Source organism: Lepisosteus platostomus, chromosome 9 (genome assembly GCF_059453375.1).
Source record: "Lepisosteus platostomus isolate fLepPlt1 chromosome 9, fLepPlt1.hap1, whole genome shotgun sequence".
Taxonomy (NCBI): Eukaryota; Metazoa; Chordata; class Actinopteri; order Semionotiformes; family Lepisosteidae; genus Lepisosteus; species Lepisosteus platostomus.
This window is the reverse complement of record NC_142619.1, coordinates 54818344-54840524: the sequence shown is the minus strand read 5'-3', so window position 1 is coordinate 54840524 and position 22181 is coordinate 54818344. Positions and strand designations below refer to the sequence as shown.

Genomic DNA, 22181 nt, shown 5'->3' with positions numbered 1-22181 from the left:
GTGAAGCCGAGGGGTCCCTAATAGGCTTCCGTAGGGAGCAGCCATTTTGGCTCTTGATAAGAATCAGGTGTGGATACTGAGTGATAGTGAGATTGACAGGCCTCAATTGAGTACACTTGTACTCAAAGCTAATGAGAACCAGCTGATATAACCTACAAGGAACAGAAGAGGAATGTTTTTTAGGAGGAGAAAACTGGTGGAGAAATGGAAAATTTGTGAGTAAAAGAAATAAAGTCAGACAGTTATTATATAGTGGTTTGGACTTAGTCCAACCTCTTGTTAAGGTAGAGAAAAGTTGTAAAGGTGTAGTCAGAGGCTGAACGTAAGATAAACAAGTGTTTTATTGATCAGCCATCTGATGCACTGGTTGAACACATCAGATCCAATGCCAACTTTGAAGGTGTGTGTGTGTGAGAGTAATAACATTTTCCTGTACACTATATTGCTTTATGTATCACTATATTGCTACACTAAACATCAGGTCCCAGTCTAGTTAATATATTCCCTGGGTGTAAAGTCAGCTTCAATATATCATATGCATGTCCTCTGCACTTACTGCTTTCTAACCACATGACAAATTTGATTCTGCTGGGCACTAAAAGGCATCTACCCTCCACAATTTGTGCAAAAAGAATTACTTGCCGTTACTGGAAAATATAGTGGCTTTCTCTCCCGCTATCCTTGTTAGGACATGTATTCCTAATAAATGTTCTCCCTAGATTTAACTACTTGATCCCAATGCTGCATGCTGCTGTGAAGTGCAGGGTTTTTTTTTTGTCTCCATTAAAAGGAAAACCTTAACAATGCTTTTGTGACAATTATAATATTTGATAAAAAATAACGTGAGCCCCTTGTTTGACCACCTTATGTCTGTTTGATAAAGGAATCTTGATATAGTTGTCCATTATTTTTAATTTTAAAAAGTAATCCCTTACACCAGTAGTAATGGATTACTTTTTTAAAGTAACTTTTGCTTTTTTTAAAGTAACACTGCTTCCCTGCACCACTATCGCATAAAGTCTGCCTAAAAAATAGTCATTGGTTGGTTTGAGACACAATGAGATCTGCTCCCCCACAATCAAGTCAAAGTCACAGAATCAGTGATAAATTCATTAACAGATTCAACATATCGACCTACATGAGATATCTTTTGTTTTCCTTCCTTGTTGTTGCTCATGTAAAACGGAACCAGGGCACATGTAAGCATGCATCTGACAGAAATTCAACCTTTTTGGTACTAGATTTTAATGCTTCTAAAACATCTTAGCCTTGAACCCTTGTCTGTGTCTCCTGAGCTCATCCTCAGATTTACCTTTAGAAGCAGGTAAAGAAATCTCACTGGTTACAATCACGTTGCCTGTGGATAGGAGCCTTTCCTCTCTGGTGTTTCAGTCCTACGCCATCTTTGACAGTAAGGATCACTCAGGCTTCAGAATTTCTGCCACTCGAAAAAAACTGATTACGGGGGGGGGGGGCGAGAAATTCTATACGTTGTTCTCTCCTTTATTGCATTTCACTGAGAACACTGGGAGAGAATAATTGTCTTCTCATCTCTCCTTTTACTAGATTTACTTGACAGCATTGTTTAAAGAAGGGACAGAGACATATTTCTTAGCACAAAACTCTCTAGGTTCTCTGATTAATGATTCTATTATTATGTCAGCGATACCTATCAACGGTCTTGGGGAAAGAAAGTTAATTTTTAAACCATTATAGTTATTTTGTAGGGGATTACTTTCCTAAATGGAAAAAAAAATGCTTTTATGATATGTACACTTTATACACACTTGATAGATCACTGTTACTGATGTTTTATTTAAATTATTTTGCCTCAAATCATTGTTTATCTTAAGAATGAATCCCTTGTTCCAGTATCTGTAAAGGATTATGTTTTATAAGCAGCTTCTCTCAGCCCTGCCTCCCAATGTGCCTCCATCATATAAAGTCTGCCCAACAATTTCTCATTCATTTTTAACAGGTATTTTACTTTTTTTCTCTGATTATCATCTGTTATTATGCACTTTTTAATTTTTTATTGCTTTTATCTCATTACACTTTACTCTTGCAAATGTAAAATAAATGTTTTAAATAATAAAAAAAAAAGGGGCTTGAATCACAGGCCCTGCCAGAGCTCTTAGGTTTCTCAGATGGGCAGATCAGCCCACTTTGCAAAATGCCACAGATCAGTTTCCTCAGATGAAAGTAGTGCTTGCAGGTGTTTTGTAGAACAGCTAATGCCAGTCAGACAGACAGCCTCTGAACTGTGTCCATCAGCTGAGTTAAAGAAAAGTAACCTGCATGTCCATTGAATGGCTTACAGAATTGTTTTTGCTGGGGCCATACATTGGTTTTGCATTGTGACCAAAACCCTGATAATTCGCCTACATTATAAAGGGCTGAGCTAGAAAGCTGTTTCAATCGGGGATGTTTAAAAATGAGTAAGTGCATGCTAAAATATATATTTGATGGCGATTGAGAGAAATTTGAAGTTCCTACAGCTCCAGTGCTCTGGGCGGTGGAGACACGCTACAGTACCAATCAAACAGTAGCAGGCGTCTGAGAATCCAGGTCCCGTTGTTTTAAGTATTTGATTTCTGGAGTCCTTTGGTTTTGTTTAATAAATCAAATTCGAGAGCAGGAGAAAGAGAGACAATTTACTTGCTTTTTTTGCCTTTATTGACTTAAGCTCCCGATTGCTTTCGGAGTCAGCCTCACTGAAAGCTGAAACAGCTGATTTCATTTCTCCAGTGCTTGCTCTGGGCCTTGGTTCACAGAACCTGTATCGCTCCCCTGTCAAGCCATTTCAGTCCCAAAACCGCCCTGACTAGCTCTACCAAGAGCCTCTCAGCAGCACTGAAAACAATAAGACAGAATCTGAAACCCAATTTAGGGGATAACTCGAAAATCAGTTCTGCTGAGCCACCTGTATCTCTGCTTCTGGCAGTGTGCAGAAAATACTATCTTTCTAGGGTTTCTTTTTTTTAAAATTATGTCAGGATATATTGCAGTCATCTAAAGAGCAGGACTGCTGAGACCTTCTCCATGATTCCATTGAGAAGATCAAAAAAAGATAAGGTGTTATATGTATGAAAAAAGCGAAAACTGAATTGTGTGCACAAAAAGTTACTTTTGGTACATTGAATTGATTTCAAAATTAGTTTAAAGCATCAGCCAGATATAGGATAGGAGATTAATACTTGAGGGTCATGTACTATCACACTCCCAACTTGTGGGGGAGCACTGGAAAGGAATATGTTATTATTAAAGAGTCAAAGAATGGCAGCCATTTAAACATAAAGAGGAATGTACTGTATGAAGAGAGACTAATAAAAATGTTAAACTTCAAGATGTGCCTGGTACTCATATTTCATAAGGAGCAAATGTATTTCCAGTTTTTGCAAGCTTTGGCATTTTAAAATTACATGTACATTAATGTGGAGTAAAACTGACTCAACTCACTACCAACTGAGTTATAACATTAAGAAGTTTTCTGAAAGTCTGATTTGCTGCACTTCAGAATATAACAGTTTTCTGTGGTTACATTTTTAGAGGTTAAATACTATCCTCTCCTTCTGAGCCAGCAGTCGTAAATGTGAAGCACTATCTTCAGTATCACAGCAGTAATTAGTAGGACATCTCTCCCCTTTCTCCTGTGGTAACAGTGTGACATTGTAACCCCTGACAGTTTCTCTCTCTGATCTAGACCCCCTGGAGCAAAGTGAGGAGGAGATGGCAGGTCTGAAGGTCACTAAACATCATGGCAACACGGAGCCCTGCAGGGAAGAGAAGAGACACTGGAGGAGGCAGAGCTACAGGTAAGAACCACCCAGAAGCAGGCAGGTAAGGGATTTCTTTACTGTTGCAATGTTACGTTAAGAGTTTGCATGCCTAAACCCAGCTCATCCAAGGCTTCCAGTAAAGTAATCTCACTTTACATTAGTAAGAAGTGGATAACGGTCACACAACCTTCAATGTTGTCTTCTCATGTTGGGCAATATTTAAAAGACAGACGCTTCACACCTGTCAGACCCTGGAACCTATCATTACGTGTACTGTAGATGCCATGCACTTCTAGATAATGTCTGGGGTGGAGCAGTTCACATTCACAGGCAGTGGGTGTACAGAACAGCCTCTCAGGTGAAGAAGCCATTTATTTTGTCATCTGAACCTGAGCTGTAGTGCTGCTTGTTTTTTTATCTGCTTGGGTTATTCGTTTATTAAAAAGTCGAGAATGGTATTAGTGAATAACAAGACTCAACTCCTGCAAAACCACTGGTCCCTGGTGACCTTTGGGGGGAAGAGGGGGGGGATCTTTTTTAACCACAACATGTGTTCATTCCATGAACTGCCACCCCCAGCTTTCAGATGACTGGGTCTCGTTCTTTTGTTGTGCTGCGCGTGTGCTTTTAAACAACGAGGCGATGAGAGATTAGATTAGACAGCACCGCTGGAAGTGTTGCGTTGGGCTTTGCCGTGTGATAGCTCTCTGCCGAGAAAGATGTTATACAGGTTAGAAGTACATTCTCTCTCGGGAAGGGAAGCTTCGCGACTTTCATTTTCTCTATATCCTCATTTTTCAATTCTGGGGTATTGATTTTTTTTTTTAGTTATTATTATTGTAGTACTGCCATTCTCTACTTCTGATGCATTTCAATTGCATTTCCTGGAGTGTGATCAGTGGTCGAGCATATTGAGTTGCCTGCAAATGGAGTTTATTATGTAGGCAGTGAATGTATTGGAGGACAGAGGCAGTCCCTCTGGGCAAAGACTCGCTGGTCCTATTGATCTGCACATGGAGCTGCAGCTGTTGCTACAGTCAGTGTCTGAGACTGCAGATCTCAGGCCAAATAGACTAACCATTTTGGCTCAGTACAGTAGTCATCGGGCATTAATCATGGAATAAAATCACATTTCTCATCAAGTTTCCATTTCATTGTGAACAGCATTGATGTTATAATACAATCCAATACACGACAAAGCTCTGTCTCTCTTATAGAGACATACAGCCAGCTGACTATTTTTGTTGTCAATGATTTATTACCCTTTATAAGTAGCCGCATTACTGCCAGACTGGGCCTGGTCAATACTGGGATGAAAGACCTCCCCCCCAAAAAAACAGGGTTGTTGCTGTAGGTGACATTGGTGGATCAGTAGGTGGCGCTCCTTCCTTTGGGCCAGCATTTCTAAATCAATGTAAGATGACTGAGGACACAATGCTGTAGGAGGATTTGACACAAAGTTCCTGACCACTGAGTCTTTCAGGATCCCATGGCACAAGAGCAGTGATGTTAACTCCGATGTTCCAGCTCAGGGTCTTAACAATCTGGCCTCCATGAAATTCCCCCTTAACTCAACCTGAGAAGTAACTTTTCACTTTCTGGACTTTGGTGGCAGATAAAGAAGGGTCACCTCCTATACAGCATATAAAGTACATTATGATTCCCTGATTCTTTGCAATAAAAAGTAATATACAAATTATTGGAGGATTAGGATGAGGATGATGATGATGATGATTATATTCAGGGATGGGATGGACATTTCTTTGGAAAAGAAAACAGTATAAAATAAAAATCTCAGGGGGAATTTACTCAAAGAAAGTGATGAAGGTTTAGGTTTAGATTGGGTCCCGGAGATTGTGCACGTCTTGTAAAATAAAAATCTCAGGGGGAATTTACTCAAAGAAAGTGATGAAGGTTTAGGTTTAGATTGGGTCCCGGAGATTGTGCACGTCTTGTAACATGGTTCATTCACCTACTGTTATTTTTAATCTGTGGCCTGGAGACTGTAGAGGGACTGCTGATGGAATTTGAGGAAGACAGGGGGAACGTTCACCTTTGTGCAGTGTGTAAAATCAATTTTCTCTCTAAGCAATCAAGTCGGAACTCAGGCATGCATTGTCATTATCCTCCAACATTAGCATAAATATTGTATTGCGAACATGTTTTTGTGTCCAGCTAGATCTCAGATTCTCCTGTGAATGCAACATTTTGAAATGGGGTCCCTCGCAGCCAGTTTAACTGTGTACTATTAAGCACAATCAGAATGTATCGCCACTGCAGCAAAAGTCCCTCAGATACTTCAATCCAAAATGCCTGCCTACTTTTTTATTTCTCAGCCTTTGCCCGCAGAGACTGGTATTGCTTTGCTACAGCACCCCCACCTAGCACCACACACGCCCCCCCTCTAATCTCTTTGAGCATTTATCACTTTCATCTCATTTAAAATGCCCCTCTAATCGACTGTGATAGCAGGGATGTTGCAAGTAAAAACTGCGTAATGAAATGTGACAACAGCACCATTAGTATGCATTTTAAAGAGTGATGCTCAATTGCGGCCTGGCTGTCAGAGCTGTCTTTAAACAGCCCCCTCTCCGTGCTGCAAAGCGTGCCTCTGACGTCAGGCTCCTCCAGCTCCTTCGAGATCCCAGTTACCAGCTGTTTTGGCCATTAAGCAGAGCAGAGCAAATGCTCCTGTTTTGCGAGGATGTTTTGCTGCTGGGTTTATTGAGATGAGCACAATCTTAGCACTGGAAATTCATGGCACACAAACCTGCAATGTTGTATTATCACTTACTACTGGCTATAGCCTTTTCATTCTTCACACATGAAAACCAGTGGCTTACTTGAACATTGTATGGGATCTAGAGCAGAATCAGCCTATATTCTTAAACTTGACACACGACAGATAGATCATTTGAGGTGGCAGGTTGATCCCTACAGGACTTCCTCGCAATGCAGCTGAAAGGAAAGTGGAAGAGAAAGTCAAAGATCTAAACATATTCAAAGGAAGGCAGAAGGTACATTTCCATGTCACTATTGAAGAGATGCATGAGAGAAGGATTTTCCCAAAATATGAACCTTTGAGAAAGGGCAGAAAAGATCTCACCAGTTTTCTTACAATAGAAAAAAACAATGCAAAATAGGATGTTCCATTTTACACAGATCAGACCACATGCAGGTGCCTAGATCCATCACACCCCAGAGATCCATTCTGGAGAGCTTGTGTCTCAGTTGAGCAGACATTTTTATGTATTATGTGCGCCCCTTTAAAAATGATCATGGTCTCACTGCACATTCTAACACAATCATACATTGTCAATGTCAAAACTACATTTCATTTGCCATTTGCATTGATTTCCTTGCCTTATTTAGTTGTTAATGTGTCAACATAAACACCTACAATTTCTGTTTTAATGTGTAGCCTCTTCTAGCTCAGCATTTCCCATGTGTTTATGATTTCATTTTTTGCCACCAGCATGCAACACTCTGCACTTTAAATGTTGCTGCCAGGCAGGTGTCTGCCCTTTCCTGGCCATGTTTTTATTGAAATGTGATAACACTCAAGGCTCTTGGAAAACTTGAATTGATTTTAACGGGGAAAAAAAGCATATGTTGATGAAGTGATCTCTGCATATTAACAAAACACCAAATCTCCCAAAGTATGGACTTGCTTATTTTTTGTTCTGGTATCCTCAGAGATACAAGACTATCCCTAGACTGATTCTACAAGACAATGGTGTCTCCTTCCTTGTCCCTGTCTTTAACTCATTCTCCCACTTTTCCTTCGGTCAATCACTCTCTTTCTCTGTCCTGCTCATCCTCTTTCCCAGTGCCATTGCATAATCAGGCCATTCTCCCTTATTTTACTGGCGATCTCAGCTAGCATAGGTTGCCAGTCATGTCTTGGTGCTCATCAGCTGAATGGCCTCGGGACTGAACAGTCCCTTCTATGGGACCTAATGTCTGCAGTGATTCCATCAGGTTAGGCACATCTCCCAGGATCGGGGAACTCTGGGAGGGCGTAATTGCTGTTTTATTCTTCTGCAGAACAGGAGCTGAGAAACTAGGGGTAAGACTGGAGTGGGGGGTATTCTAGTTGGCTGTTAAGGCTCTTCCTAATTGTACCAACAGAACCAACAGAGCCTTCCCACCCATGCAGTAGTGAATCTAGCTTTGGGCTGGAGGGTTGATTGTGATCATCACCACTAAATCAAAAGCCCATTAAAAACAATATGTAGTAGGGAAGCGAAGACAGTCCTTGAAGACTTTCAAGGCTGGCCATGAAAACAGCCCTCGATGTCCATGTCCATTTATGTTTGTCCGAGTTGGTGTCTGACAAGGACTGAGAGCTATACACGTCGATAATATATCATTCCTTAAATCTTGTCCTTCTCCCACCTACAGTATGCTCTTCGGCAAAACAAAGCCTGTCATGAATTTCTTTTGCACTGTATTCACATGAACAGGGGGGACACTGTGTGTCCAGTTAACAACTTAGGAGTGTGGAGCCCTGAGCAAATTCGAAAGAATCTGAGATCACACAGATTCAAATTCCAGACCTGTATTGGCATGGCCCATGAGTTACAATGTTTCTCGATTTAGAAATGTTTTATTTAGTATGCATGCAAATGTAGATAAAGGGTAGAAACATGCTGTGTGCAGGCCATGGAAAACCCCAGTAAAGCAAAGGCTTTCTATTAATTTATTTGGCTGTTCCCGTTATCCAACGCAATGTACCTTTGGGAATCTGCGAAATCTGTGTGAGCAATCTGAGAAAAGTGCCTTGCTCAAGGGTAGAGCAGCAATGCCACCTGGGATCTGAACGGAACCTTGTTGTTATGGGTTCAGAGCTCTATCTACTACTGAGTGCTATTTAATATGTGGTAGGTGGCAAGACATGGTGAAAAGCAAAGCAGTAGCAGTTTTCTTACAATATACTTTCATAAGAGGAGGGAGATGGTTTTGATGCAATAGTGATAACACAACTGAGGGAGTTCTCTTCAGAAGAGCCCGAGGCTACCGATGGGGTTTATTATCTCACTTATCACTGTCACAGCCACCATTAAGCAGGAGAGAGTCATCTACCTGCCCAGAGCGCCCTAGGAACAGGAGAGAGATATCTACCTGCTCAGAGCCCCCAGTGAGCAAGAGAGGGATATCTACCTGCCCAGAGTCCCCAAGGAACAGGAGAGAGATATTTACCCGTCCAGAGCCCCTAGTGAGCAGGAGAGAGATATCTACCTGCCCAGAGCGCCCTAGGAACAGGAGAGAGATATCTACCTGCTCAGAGCCCCTGAGAAACAGGAGAGAGATATCTACCTGCCCAGAGCGCCCTAGGAACAGGAGAGAGATATCTACCTGCTCAGAGCCCCTGAGAAACAGGAGAGAGATATCTACCTGCTCAGAGCCTCCATGAAACAGGAGAAAGATATCTACCTGCCCAGAGCCCCTGAGGAACAGGAGAGAGATATCTACCTGCTCAAAGCCCATCGAGGAACAAGAGAGAGATATCTACCTGCCCAGAGCCCCCTAGGAACAGGAGAGAGATATCTACCTGCTCAAAGCCCATCGAGGAACAAGAGAGAGATATCTACCTGCCCAGAGCCCCCAGTGAGCAAGAGAGAGATATCTACCTGCCAAGAGCCCCTGAGGAACAGGAGAGAGATATCTACCTGCTCAAAGCCCATCGAGGAACAAGAGAGAGATATCTACCTGCCCAGAGCCCCCAGTGAGCAAGAGAGAGATATCTACCTGCCCAGAGCCACCTAGGAACAGGAGAGAGATATCTACCTGCCCAGAGCCCATCGAAGAACAAGAGAGAGATATCTACCTGCCCAGAGCCCCCAGTGAGCAAGAGAGAGATATCTACCTGCCCAGGGCCCACGAGGAACAGGAGAGAAATATTTACCTGCCCAGAGCCCCTTGTGAGCAGGATGGAGATATCTACCTGTCCAGGGCCCACAAGGAACAGGAGAGAGATATCTACCTGCCCAGAGCCCATCGAGGAACAAGAGAGAGATATCTACCTGCCCAGAGCCCCCAGTGAGCAAGAGAGAGATATCTTTCTGCCCAGGGCCCACGAGGAACAGGATAGAGATATTTACCTGCCCAGAGGCCCTAGTGAGCAGGAGGGAGATATCTACCTGCCCAGAGCCCCCAGTGAGCAAGAGAGAGATATCTACCTGCCCAGGGCCCACAAGGAACAGGAGATAGATATTTACCTGTCCAGAGCCCCTAGTGAGCAAGAGGGAGATATCTACCTGCCCAGAGCAGCCAGTGAGCAAGAGAGAGATATCTACCTGCCAAGAGCCCCTGAGGAACAGGAGAGAGATATCTACCTGCCCAGAGCCCCTGAGGAACAAGAGAGAGATCTACCTGCCCAGTGCCCCCTGGGAACAGGAGAGAGATATCTACCTGCACAGAACACAGGCAGTCCACACTGCAGAGCTAGAGTAAAGTGAATAAAGTGGGACCTTGTAGTTGTCGAAGGAAAAAGCTCAGTTTTTGAAACCATCTTGATCCACTTCAAAGTTTATTCACAGTAACCACAATGGTTTAAAGGGTGAAGCAAAGTAAGGACTGTTCTGTTAAGTATGGAAAACAGAAATGGAAAGATGTGTTACTTCGCTTCAATAAAGTTGCCACAGATTACTGGGAGGTTCTGTGGAAGTAGAGTTTTGTTTGCCCTGTGCAGATCTTTCAATGTCACTCTTTAGTCCTGCGTCAGAAAACTCAAGCTCAGTTATCTTGTTTCTGGAGCAAAGCTTTTTTTTAATCTTTCATGGAAATCTTTAGTATTGACAAGAAAAATAAGGGCAGAGCTAATAGTCCTGCTTGTTCTTCCAATTTCTTTGCTCTTTCTGAAAGAAAAACTAGTCTTGGCAAGCTAGGAAGGTAACAAAACTACAATGAAAAAGCATCAAAAACTGTTCTTCTTCTCTTTTCTTTCCTCTAAGATCCTTTTTTTCTTGTTGTTTCAAACCCAATTTTAATATAAATTCCTGTCTTGAGGTAGAAAGGGAATGAAAGTATGACCTTCTGTGGGAGTCATTTTTCCCCCCCTCATCTATAAATCCCCTGGCTTTGGCTGAGATTAGAGCGAAGGCAATGAGCTATGTGCCACGAAGTTCACTTTATTTGATAAAACACTCCACCACCTACAGGTAAAGAGACTGGAAGTGGGGGGGCAGCTGTATTTATTCAGGGTGCCCTGATGTTTGCTTGTGACAGGCCGATAGCTTGAACGCTGCAGTCCTGTAGCCGGCTGCTCAGAGACACATGGTTATCTGAGTGTAGCAGCAGGGGCCAAGAGAGGTGTTTAGCATGGCTGCAAATGTATAGTCATGGGCTGCTGGAGAGGGAGGTGGGTTAAAAACATCAGATTCAATCCATGGAATGCAGGAAACACAGCGTTTCATACAGTATCTTTTAACTTACCCGAGAGCTGCCGAGAAGTTTAACAAACTGACCTGGGGCCTAGTATAAGAACAATATTTAGATTTTATGGGCCTTTTAAACCTGGCAAAGTAGGGATTGTATTCACCGAGATGTTTAGTTTGAATAGATTGTAGAACAAGTCTCAAAGAGATAATCATCCTTTGTGGCAGCACAGTCAGAATCCTACATAGAAAGAGAGCCCTTAAACCAATATCATAAAGGCTTCTACAGAATGTAATGCATCCAAATGGGCAAATTTTTATAGAAAACTAAAGGTCATCAAGAGGATATTTTTATAAGCGACAAATAAATCTCACTTTTCCACTCAAGACCTGTACTTAGAAGATAAATTCCTGCTGTACCATAATCATTCCTTTCACAAATGCAGAGTAAGCCTCCACATTGCAGTTAACCACATTAAATTTAATACCGCAGAACTCGGACCAGAAGTGTCAGGAGAAAATGTATCAAACTGTCACTGCAGTGTCTGTGTAAACATAGTTTTTCCCTGATTAAACATTACATAAACATATTACAATAACAAATGTGAAACAATAACACCAAGCTAACAAAAAGAGCAAGCAAAACCAAGCATCAATTCTTCATCCTTGTGAATGTGACTGGTTTTAGAACTGGACATTAATTCTGGAAAATAATTTTAGAGAGGATAAAAACATGGGTAATGTTTTAAGCATCTGCAGAAGAGTAGTCACACTGCAAGGATATAGTTTAACTAGTTTGCTTTCATTGAAGCATTCCCAACACATCCCTGAGAAGAGAAGTGTTGCCAACAGTGTCACAACTTCATACACAAGGGACCTATTACCATGAATGCAGGATTGCATTTACTGTACAGTTGGTCCTTTTTATCCATAAAAACAGGATCTGTAGGCTTTATTGTGGATCACAGCTAAATCACTTTTATTAGTTCAAAGTAGTATATAATTATTGTCAGATATTATTACTAAAAATATCCCTCCTCCCCTGTAAACAAGCCACAGGGATAATTTCAGTTTCTGCTGCACTTTGAATGAGAAGCTGTTAAAAATAGAGAGCAACGTGGTGTCAATGTGACACTTACTGTACATGTAAATGCAAACACTGGAAAAGCTGAAATGAGAATGTTATAGCAGGAAGTAGCTAAGAGAACAATGTACTCAAGATAAGTAACAGCGCAGTTAGGAAAGTGAAAAACTGAAAGGCCTCCTAATTCTGTGGTTGGAAGGCACCCACCCATGAAAATATGTCAGTGGATAGCACCCACCTGTACTTACCCTTGGGTATGACCCTCAACGTGTACACTTAAGTTCCTTGGGAGAGACTAAAAATAGAATAGCCAGGAAACAAGTAATATGGACTTTTCCATTCTTTATTTAACAGTCATTCAAATAACCTGTTGTGTTGAAGGTGGTCTGTGTTGGTTTTATCTATAGAATTCCATTTTGTCCATTTAAAACGACTGAGGAGTATTCAGATTCCCAGAGAGCCTGCAATCTGTACACAGCCAAGTGCAAGTTAAGATTAGAAAGTTGGGTTAAACCTAGTTTGTGCTCAGTTGCTGGAGTGACCCCTATGTTTACAGTTAGAGTTGAGTAGAGATGACTGACTATTCCTCATCTCTGAGGACAAAAGTATAAACTCTGGAAGTGCGCTTAAAACCAAGAACAGGTGGCACTTCTTTCCCCGAAGTGTTGTGGGAGTCTGGAATCAGCTGCCCAGTCATGTTATGAAATATCAGATTGGCCACAGGGGTTGAAAAACTGACTGATCGCGGAAAACGTCCGTCTTTTCTTGTCTGCCAGCGATCACTCATGTGCACTCGAGCATTTGGCCGCCGAGCTGAAACAGCTTGGATTTGCAGGGCTTGGGATCTGTAACTCCGGGTCTTGATAACATGTTATGGCAAGCTGAATCATGAGGCTGGCCGGTGGATTGAAGGTTTGTGGGTGTTGCCCCAGTTCACTGTGGTGAAGCAGGGAGCTGAGGTCTGTGACAGACCTCTCAGTTTACAGGTTGACCTATGTCCCCAACCTCACATACAGTATTGCATGAACTCAGTCATGACTGAAGGGGCCAAACTCGTGGGTACCAGTGGCAGAAATGAGGTTTCTTAGCAGGGCCATGGGGCTTACATTCCATGACAGGGTGAGAATTCCTCTACCTGGCTGCTCCTTTAGATCTAAAGGGTACCTATGAAGGATCCCACCCCCTCGCCGGTAGGTTTCTGTTGGGGCCCTACCTCAATGCGTGGAGACCTGACGAGTGACCTAGGACACACTGGAGGGATTGTCTGGTCCTTCCTGCTGAACATGCTGTCTCTGCTCACCAGCACCCATCCACCCATTTTCTAACAGCTTCTTCCAATTCATGGTGGAGCAGAGCGGTGGAGCCGGGGCCTATCCAGCATGGAATGCCAGTCCATTCCTGGGCAGACACAGATGAGCACTTCCTCACAACTAGGGCTGATTTTCCCAGAAACCAACTGGGCTACTGTACCAGCATGTCTTCAGAATGTGGGAGGAAACCGAAGCACCAGGAAGAAGCCCACACGAACACGAGGGAGAACATAAAAACTCAAATTAGATCCTGAATTGAACCCAGGGCCTCAGCGCTGTAAAGCTGTGTTACTAACCACTGTGCCACCGTGCTGTCACCAAGACTAATAGATTGGAAAGGGCTGGATATAAAAGAAATATAATAAACATCAGAGCATTCTACATCTGTAGTTGCTGATTCCCCTTGCTCAAAGTGACACTACACTGTCATAATGTTTGGTGTTCTTTGGTGATAGGAATAGATGTCCTCCTATCAGAACTGCACAGTCTCTCTTTTTTGTTTCTGTTTTCTCAAAGTATTGAGAGAGTCACATGAATGGGTTAATGCTTATATAGGGCTGAGCAGCATGATAAAATCTTGAAGGCCTTACACAACAGTGCAAACACTCCTTTATATTAAAAAATAATAATAAATGAGTCGCCCACAGCAAAAAAAGTCCCACTCACATGTTTTTTTTCCTTCAATAAACCCAAAGTGTACTGTAATAATATAAGATGTCAGGTAATGGCCCAATAGTTTTCTTATATCCTTCCTGAACTACAATGGAATGGGCTGTAGGGCCTAATTCTTCCAGGAGTTTACACAACAGGAATAGAGAGACAAATGTAATTATGAGAACTTACTATGAAACCTCTTTTATCTGCAGAGCAGGATTCTTGATTCCTGGATGCCTGGATCCATTTGCTTTTTTTTGAAGAATGCTCTCATCCAATGTGACTGTTTTACACCTGCTCAACAACTAACATTCTTAAATCTACCTTAGATCTGTGTCTTGGGAATACAAGCATTATTGTATGGGAATACAAGCAATACAATTGTATTGTATGGGAATACAAACAATACAAGCAAAGTATGCTATTGTAACTGGTTAGCCACATGCAGAATTCAGGACTTTTAATACAAAAGTGAAAATAAATGTAACAGTTGACAGCAATTTGTATCTAGGGAATGACAGAAGGACTACTAAAGCGACTTAAAAGAAAATGAAAACCAACCAACAGCAAATATTTGTTTAAGAAAATTAAAATGAGGTCAAAAGAAAGATATGAACTAGGAATACCATTCTCAGACCTTGGCCCTGTTTAAATGTGAACTTTGACCCTGCTGCCAGTTGCAAAGTCCCACTCATTCATGGGAATTTTATGGCTTACAGCGACATCTTGCTTCTTCCCAATGGAAAGCCACACCCTAGTACTGGGTGTGAGTTTCGCCTTTATCTAAACCTTCATACTGTGGAAGAGACTCTAGCTGATCTTCCTCGGAACAGCTGTGAGTGATGCACTAATGGCAAATCACACTTCTGGTGCAGCTGAGAACACAAAGAATGCTTATATCCAGCAGAATTGCTTTGACAACAGCCGTACCTCCTTGTAGCCTGATCTCATTAGATCTTCAGAACTTAAGCAAGGCTGGGACTGATCCAATACTGGGATGGCAGACCTCCAAAGAAAACTGGTTTGCTGCTGTAGGTGGTATTGGTGGGCAAGTAAGTCGCTCTTTGCCTAGGACCACTTTGCTTTGGATTTCCAAACTATTGCACCACTACAGTGATAGAGGACACAGTGCTTCAGGAGGTGCTATATACTTTGCACATTAAGCCAAGGTCGTACCTGCTCACGGTCATTGCAGAGCCCATGGCACTGTTTGAAAGAGCAGGGATGTTAAGACAGTGTGTCCTTGCTAAATTCCAGCTTGGGTTTCTATCTGGCCTGTCTAAATTTCCTCTCAAAACTTCAGATGCTGTCATGGTTTCTTACTTCCCCTCCTGAGCTGACACATAGTGAGATTGTGTAGAGTGGCCGCTGTATATCATCCAGGTAAGTGCTGTGTTTCAGGGTTAGAGGAAGTGGGATCTTTCAAACACATGAGCCTTGAAATCTTTGTGGATGGAAGGTGCTATATTAATATGTATTCTAGTGCACTATGCATATTATGTTTTAAAAGCTTCTCCGGATGTGAGCAATAAAAGGATAAAGGACGTACAGTACACATTTCTTTAAGGATTGTAGCAGTGCATGACTCTGTACAATTTTTAGAAACACAGTACTTACTCTTCAAATTGGCAGTTCACAGCCAGAGCACCACAGAGGGCACCTGTTGTCCATCTGTTCCTGTAATTAGGGAGCTCATAGGAACAGGTCATGCTTCAAAACACCCTGAAGCCTGAAATTAATTGATTGGAAAGAAAATCTTCAAGTCAGTTGCGAACGGAGTTGAATTGCTTAATTGTCTGATGGCAGTTTGATGGCTTTAATTGTTCCGGTGCAGAAAAGGACACTGTAATGTCAGGCCATTCCAAAGAAACTGATTGCCTTCCTATCAGACATAAAAGTAAAAACAACCACAAGCATATTAGTAATGAAGATATATGTACCACCATATGCATCTGCCCACATCAATACAGATATTCCAATACCCCCGCTTTGATTTGCTGAAGCGCTGTTTCCCAGGTTACGCCGATTAATATTTTTTTAGGATGTAAGACAATCGCAGTCTGATTAAAAGTGCAAATTAAGCTGGCTGACAGCTGTCTTTACAGCTGTGTGTTTATGTTAACAGCAGTGGGCTTTTGAGACATTTTTGCTCCGTGAATTCAACACATAAGTAAAATTGTTAAGACAGTTTCGAAAATGCATTCCTGATTTGTGAGATCAGGTAGCTGGGCTATATTTGTCATATTCCTGCATATTGTCATGAATATTGTTTTATCCTAACCAAGCCATGTGATTTGAACCAGTTGGTCAAAACTCAAACCTTCCAGTCTCCTCTAGGGCAGGACTTGCAGCCAGCGCATTAATCATGTTTTGGAGTTTACCTCCGAGTTGTGAAATATCTGCAGGGCAGTGGACTGATACTGTAAGTAAGCAGCTTAAAATCCCCTGCTTTACCTAAGGTGTTTTTAACTTAAGAAAGTACAGGCTACAGTTTCCTTGCTTCTTGGTGGCAGTGCTGTCTTTCTCTCAGTTTTGTCTGGGTGCACAGGGAGTCGTATTGCCTACAAAGGCTGCATCTACAGCCTGCAGCTCACATCTGGGGTTTTCTTCCTAAATTAAAATATTCCAAAATGGAAAGGTCACTGTGCAAGGGTTTGTCATCTTTCCTCGGCTTAGAACGATCCCCCGGCTTGGTTATTTCTTAGGTTTTCTGTTGTATTTGATTTTTGTTTTTCGGGTTTGGGCTCAGGGGGATCTGAAAAGCCCCACATCTGGGTATTGCTGGATTGGGCACGTCGAGAGACTGGCACCCTGGCAGACAGACCTGCCGACAGACAGACGCTCTTGTGCCACTCTGTGCCTCCACACCTCGGAGCTGTCAGGGAGAAAACCCCAGAGCCTCGTGTTTATTTATCACAGGGAGTGCGTGGGGTGGCAGAAAACAGATGGGTATCCATGAATTATGGAAATGTGCTGAGATTAATTAAACATACCACACTTCATTGGACTGTATTATTTAATATCCTCGAAGTCCTGGAAAATTCTGCCGGCACTTTGCCCACTGGAGTGTGGAGGAATGACGGCAACTAGGCGCGGTGTGGGTACACCACCGGATTGCGCTTGCCGTTGGTTCACCAGGTTAGAGCAGACGCTTGTTTAAACTCTAATCCTCATCGGGTTAAAACCCAGTTCCATAACCGCTCCTTCAGCTGCAGCTGTGCGTCCTCCTTCGTGAAGCCAACTGCTTCGGGCTCGTAGAGAACGAGCAGCGAGGCAAGGGCTCTGCCCATGCTGTCTGGGGGGAGGGGGGCTGTTCATGTCTTCCCCACAGCCTGGTGGACCTATCTTAGTGATTTCCTGCTACTGGTTTCCTTGCTGCCATCTTTCTCCTGCTATATATTAGCTTTACCTTACCTTCTGCCTAGGAGATTTCCATATTGGAGCCACATTTGCTCACCAGGCCAGAGCCCTTCCTGGGAGCTGTGGCGTTAAGCAAATCAGAGAGCATGCGATCTTCCCCCTGGATAGTCCATTACAGGGATCAGGCCCCAGCAGTGCTGGTCCTCCTTCATACTGCTGGGTGGACTGGGGCAACCGGGGTGAAGTGCCTCACTCTCAAAGTACAACAGCAGTGTCTGCAGCAGGGACTCGAACCCGCAACCCCCCAGTTAGGAGACAGGAGTCATGCACACTGCCTCTCCCCCCACCTTCTGCTGGCTGTATCCCATGGAAATGGTTTTGTACGACCTCAATTAAAAAGTCTGCCACCACATTTATTTCAGAGGACTTACTTTCTCCTGGCAGTATGAGTCTAATTTCTTCAGTACCGGTGTGATGTGGAAAGTACTTAAAATAAGCTGACGTGTTAAAAATAAATTAGTGGTTTTTTTTTAAGTAGCCACAGGACTGTTTCGGATACAATATGCAGAGTAGGAGTTTTCAGAAGAGGACGCCTTTTAGATGCGGACAAGGATTCCTACAGTATATTCAGAGAAGGGAGTTTCATCAACTATTGCTCTATTTACTGTTGCATGTAGTCTGTGGGACATATACTGTAGCTTCCAAGGATATAAAGCCTTTAGACGTATTGTCTGACAGTGTATCTGTGAATATTTTCAGCTATTCTTAGTACAAGAGTAGCTTTCTTTCATGTGGTTTGGGAAGTGTCAGTCAGTGTTTTATTTCCTATAGCCCCTCTTGAAACAGTTTGCCACAGAGCACAAAACTGCAGTTTTGCCCAAGTCCTGAGGCATCTCTAATGTAAGGCCCTCCAGCTCAGACCCCAGAGACCGGTAGACTGACGCCAACAAACCAAGAAAAACCATGGATTTCCTTCCCTCTGAGGCTCTTGTCTCTTTGAAGAACTTGTAGAAGGTCCTATTGAGATATATTTGCTCAGTTGTCGAATATTGTAACCTAAGAGCCTATAGTAGTGCCTTGATTTAATTTAATTAATATTTATATTTACGAACACAGGGCATATCAGATGTGTGTTTTTTTACTTATCTGAGAACAAAGTTGACAGGTTTGTTGATATATTATCTTTCTTAATCTTTTCACTGCAAATTAGATCAGTTGCATCTCTGGCTTACTGATATCCTTTTTAAGTCCAGTGCTGGTGACAGTCCTTTGAGAGCGAAGAGTATGACTAGAGACAACAGAAGTCAGGTATTGAGCCAGTAAGAATGCACAAACTCTCTACATGTGCTACTGTATGTAATGACACATTGTCAGGCCCTATCATTACACCCTTTCTACATAACCTAATCCAGCTTCATCCTGAAGAGATCAGAAGGGACACTGGCCTCATGCGCCTGTGATCCAGGACCCAGTTGAATTGTGACCATTACACTTAAGAATCATTTGCGATGATGTACACCCCAAAGCTTTAAAACTTGTTTTGATGGTCATGGCTACTTCCAGGACAATCGTGAACAAAAAATGTTTATTGTGCTTGCTGGTTTGTGAGACAGCCCCTATCAGAAAAAAGGCCTCTGCTCTCTTTGTTTTTTTATGACAGCTCTGTTATTGAGAATGTAAAGCTGTTGTGGCCCTGGGCGGAGTTAGAATGAGGAACAGCGTTTGCTGATGAGCCAGTGGAAGGTGTGATCAGGGCAGGATATCCATGATGAATGAGGAGTTTGCAAGATAGTTCAGGTGGGTACTGTAGCTGCGTCAGCATGCGTAGGCTGCAAAGGAACAAGTTAAAGGTTTATTCTGAAGAAGGTTCCACAGCCGAAATGTATTTCCTTTCTTCTTTTTTCAGCATGAGAGATAGACATCTCTGTCAGAGACTGAATCAAGGTGTATTTGCAAAGTGCCGTTTTAAAGCCTTGTGTCTCATGGGCACAGGATGGGCAAAGGTTGCAATAGAATATAAATGAAGGAGACACTAGGATAGTTTAAAAAAGAAAACAATGAAGCACATTTGATGTTTCCAGGCTCTGTGTTTTGCTTCGACAAGGGAAAAGAATCTCGTAGGTGAGGTTCATACACAGAAAGGAATTGCACGCCTCAATTTCTCAATCTGGTTTCAGGCCTTGCACTGTCGCCTGATGGACCTTCTCAGACAAGTGTGTTTCTTTTGAAAAAATGTCAACGAATCAAACAGACCGCAAGATGGGCTCCATTCAAGATTTAGAGTAATCTCACAAGGAAGTTTGATGCACCAAGGCTCAATCTGTGTCATAGCAGGAGGTGAATATTAAATTATTATTAAATCAAGACATTTCAGTGTTTTCTTTTAAATTACATTAAAAAAATCTGAAATTTTCATTCCACTTTGACCTTTTAGAAAATGTGTGTAAATCATGGCAAAAATTCCATATGCATGTAAAGTATTTCTGTTGAGTTTGGGCGTGAATACTTTCTGAAGGGACTGTATTTGTGTTTGTATGCATGCAAGAACTTTTCACATACAATTTGGGTTTTTCTTCTCTTGTATGCTTCTTTTCTGTCTCAGAATACTGAAGGACAAGTAACAGTAAAGTCCAGCTGAGAGCAGCGGTACTGAGCTTAACCTGGTTTCTGTAGTGTTAAGTGGACAAGAGAGCATATGAGTATCCCTTGGATGGGAAACCAGTCCCAGCAATGCTGGGCCCCATGTATACACTAGGATGGATTAGAGTAACTGGGGTTACTACCTCATTCAGGGGTACATCTACATTGTCTGCCTCAGGGACTTAAAGACATACTGTAACCTATCATTTATAAGTCCAAAAGCTTACACGCTATGCTACACCACAATCTGAATCTGAGAAGCTAAGCATAATTTATTTTCTGATTTAGGTGACTAAGTACATGTACATCTTAATCTAGTGCTCCATATATCTGTCTACCTTTGACATTCAGCTTGTGGGCCTGTTACCGGGGAGTGTAGTCTGGCAAATGGAAATGGAAACATTTATTTTCTGTGCGCAGAAACACCCAGTTCCAGACATTGTATTATATCAAATAGTTGTAAACACTGGAGGAATAGATTTTAACAGGATTAAATTGATTTTTTGCAATGCCAGCAAATTTAGCAATGAGCAATGAGTCTGCTAACAATTGATGTACGTTTTGTAGACTGTAATGCTGAGATAATTTGATTCAGTGTTATGTAGATTTTAACTTCAGAAATAAATTACCATATAGATTCTTTTAATTGTTTGAGAACTGAATTTGATCAGCTAATTGGGGGGTTCATTCAACCCTTCATTATTCCCCAATTAGGTTTTGCTCTTGGAAAATATAACTAGTACCGAATGTGATGCCATTTTCTGTGGAGAATGTGGGCCAACTGAAACATTGAAAACTGAAATACAGTATATGGTGTTTCTGGAACCTGAATTGTTTGGGGGGAGGTAACAAACATTTTTGATATTTTAGTGTTGTGCACTGAGGAAGACCGTATTTTGGAATTGTGAAATAATAGCTGTCATTGTAGTTATATCACGTACATTAAAATTGAACACAGGAATGACCAAATACAGTATTATGCTCATCTCTGCGTAGTGTTTTCATGCCGTCATAAATAGTGGAATAATAATAACAATGTGCTAATAATTGCTACTTCACTCTTAACTGTTGTGCGGTGTAGGCTTTTACAATCAGAATACAGTGGTTTCCTTTCCTAGACCCCATGAAGTCCAATTCCCCCAAGATTTCTAGAAATTTAAATCTGTGGCTCAGGATCATTTTTTAAGCTAATTATCTGAATGACTTGTTAAGTTCAAAATTTCAGAGATCAGATGGAATATAAAGTATGTACGGTATCATCTGACTGTTCTTGAGATGAGTCCCGCACTCGGGTATCTGCAAGGGTCTCTGTTGATTCCAGAGTGCCATTTTATTTTTTGTTGTTGTCAGAACATTTGAACCTGCGATCTCTGCTGGCTCTCCGAGTAGAGGCGGTTTCTTGATCAGTCTCTTAAGGGCCGGTATATTAAAACGTTCATTATTAAACTAAACTCGAGGCTGTGTACCCTGTGGAAAACAGCAGACCTGTGTCACAAAGCAATGAATAATTTAAAGAACATTTTGCAAAGTCTGCTTTTTGTGAGCAAAATGTAGTTTAAAATGTATTAAGCATTTTAAAACTGATATTTTATGCAAAACTCAAACACCATCCTTCAGTTTGGTGATGAATATCAATTTATATTAAAAAAATCTACCTTCAAATTAGATCTGTCTTTATTTGGGGTGCATGAAAATGTATGAATAAGATATTAAGTAGAAACCCAAAATAAATATATTTATTTTTTTCCATTTTACATGCTATATTTGAAGTGCAGTACAGTATCTCCATGGGCAACACCCAATAACAAGTTACAAATGAGGGTAGGTAATTCAAACAATATATTTTTGTAGTTAGTAGCTAATTGAACCAATTATCTCACCCAGGTGTTTCCCGAAAGAAGCAAGAGTTTTAGCTTCAACAACATGACTGGAAACAGATTCAATACTCCTAGTACTCTTTGGGTAGTTCTTACAG

The 22181-nt window shown here is 41.8% G+C and overlaps 1 protein-coding gene across 3 annotated transcripts in view; it reads left to right on the top strand.

The window, feature by feature from the left end:
- The window catches only part of LOC148655268 (dynein axonemal heavy chain 3-like), a 237770-nt gene that overhangs the window by 34476 nt on the left and 181113 nt on the right, over positions 1-22181 (top strand). For all 3 annotated transcript variants that reach the window (XM_088645659.1, XM_088645658.1, XM_088645657.1), the window contains one exon: positions 3704-3815. In XM_088645659.1, the coding sequence (XP_088501785.1) occupies positions 3730-3815 (86 nt within the window). In that variant the 5' untranslated portion in view covers positions 3704-3729. The remainder of the gene's footprint in view (positions 1-3703; positions 3816-22181) is intronic.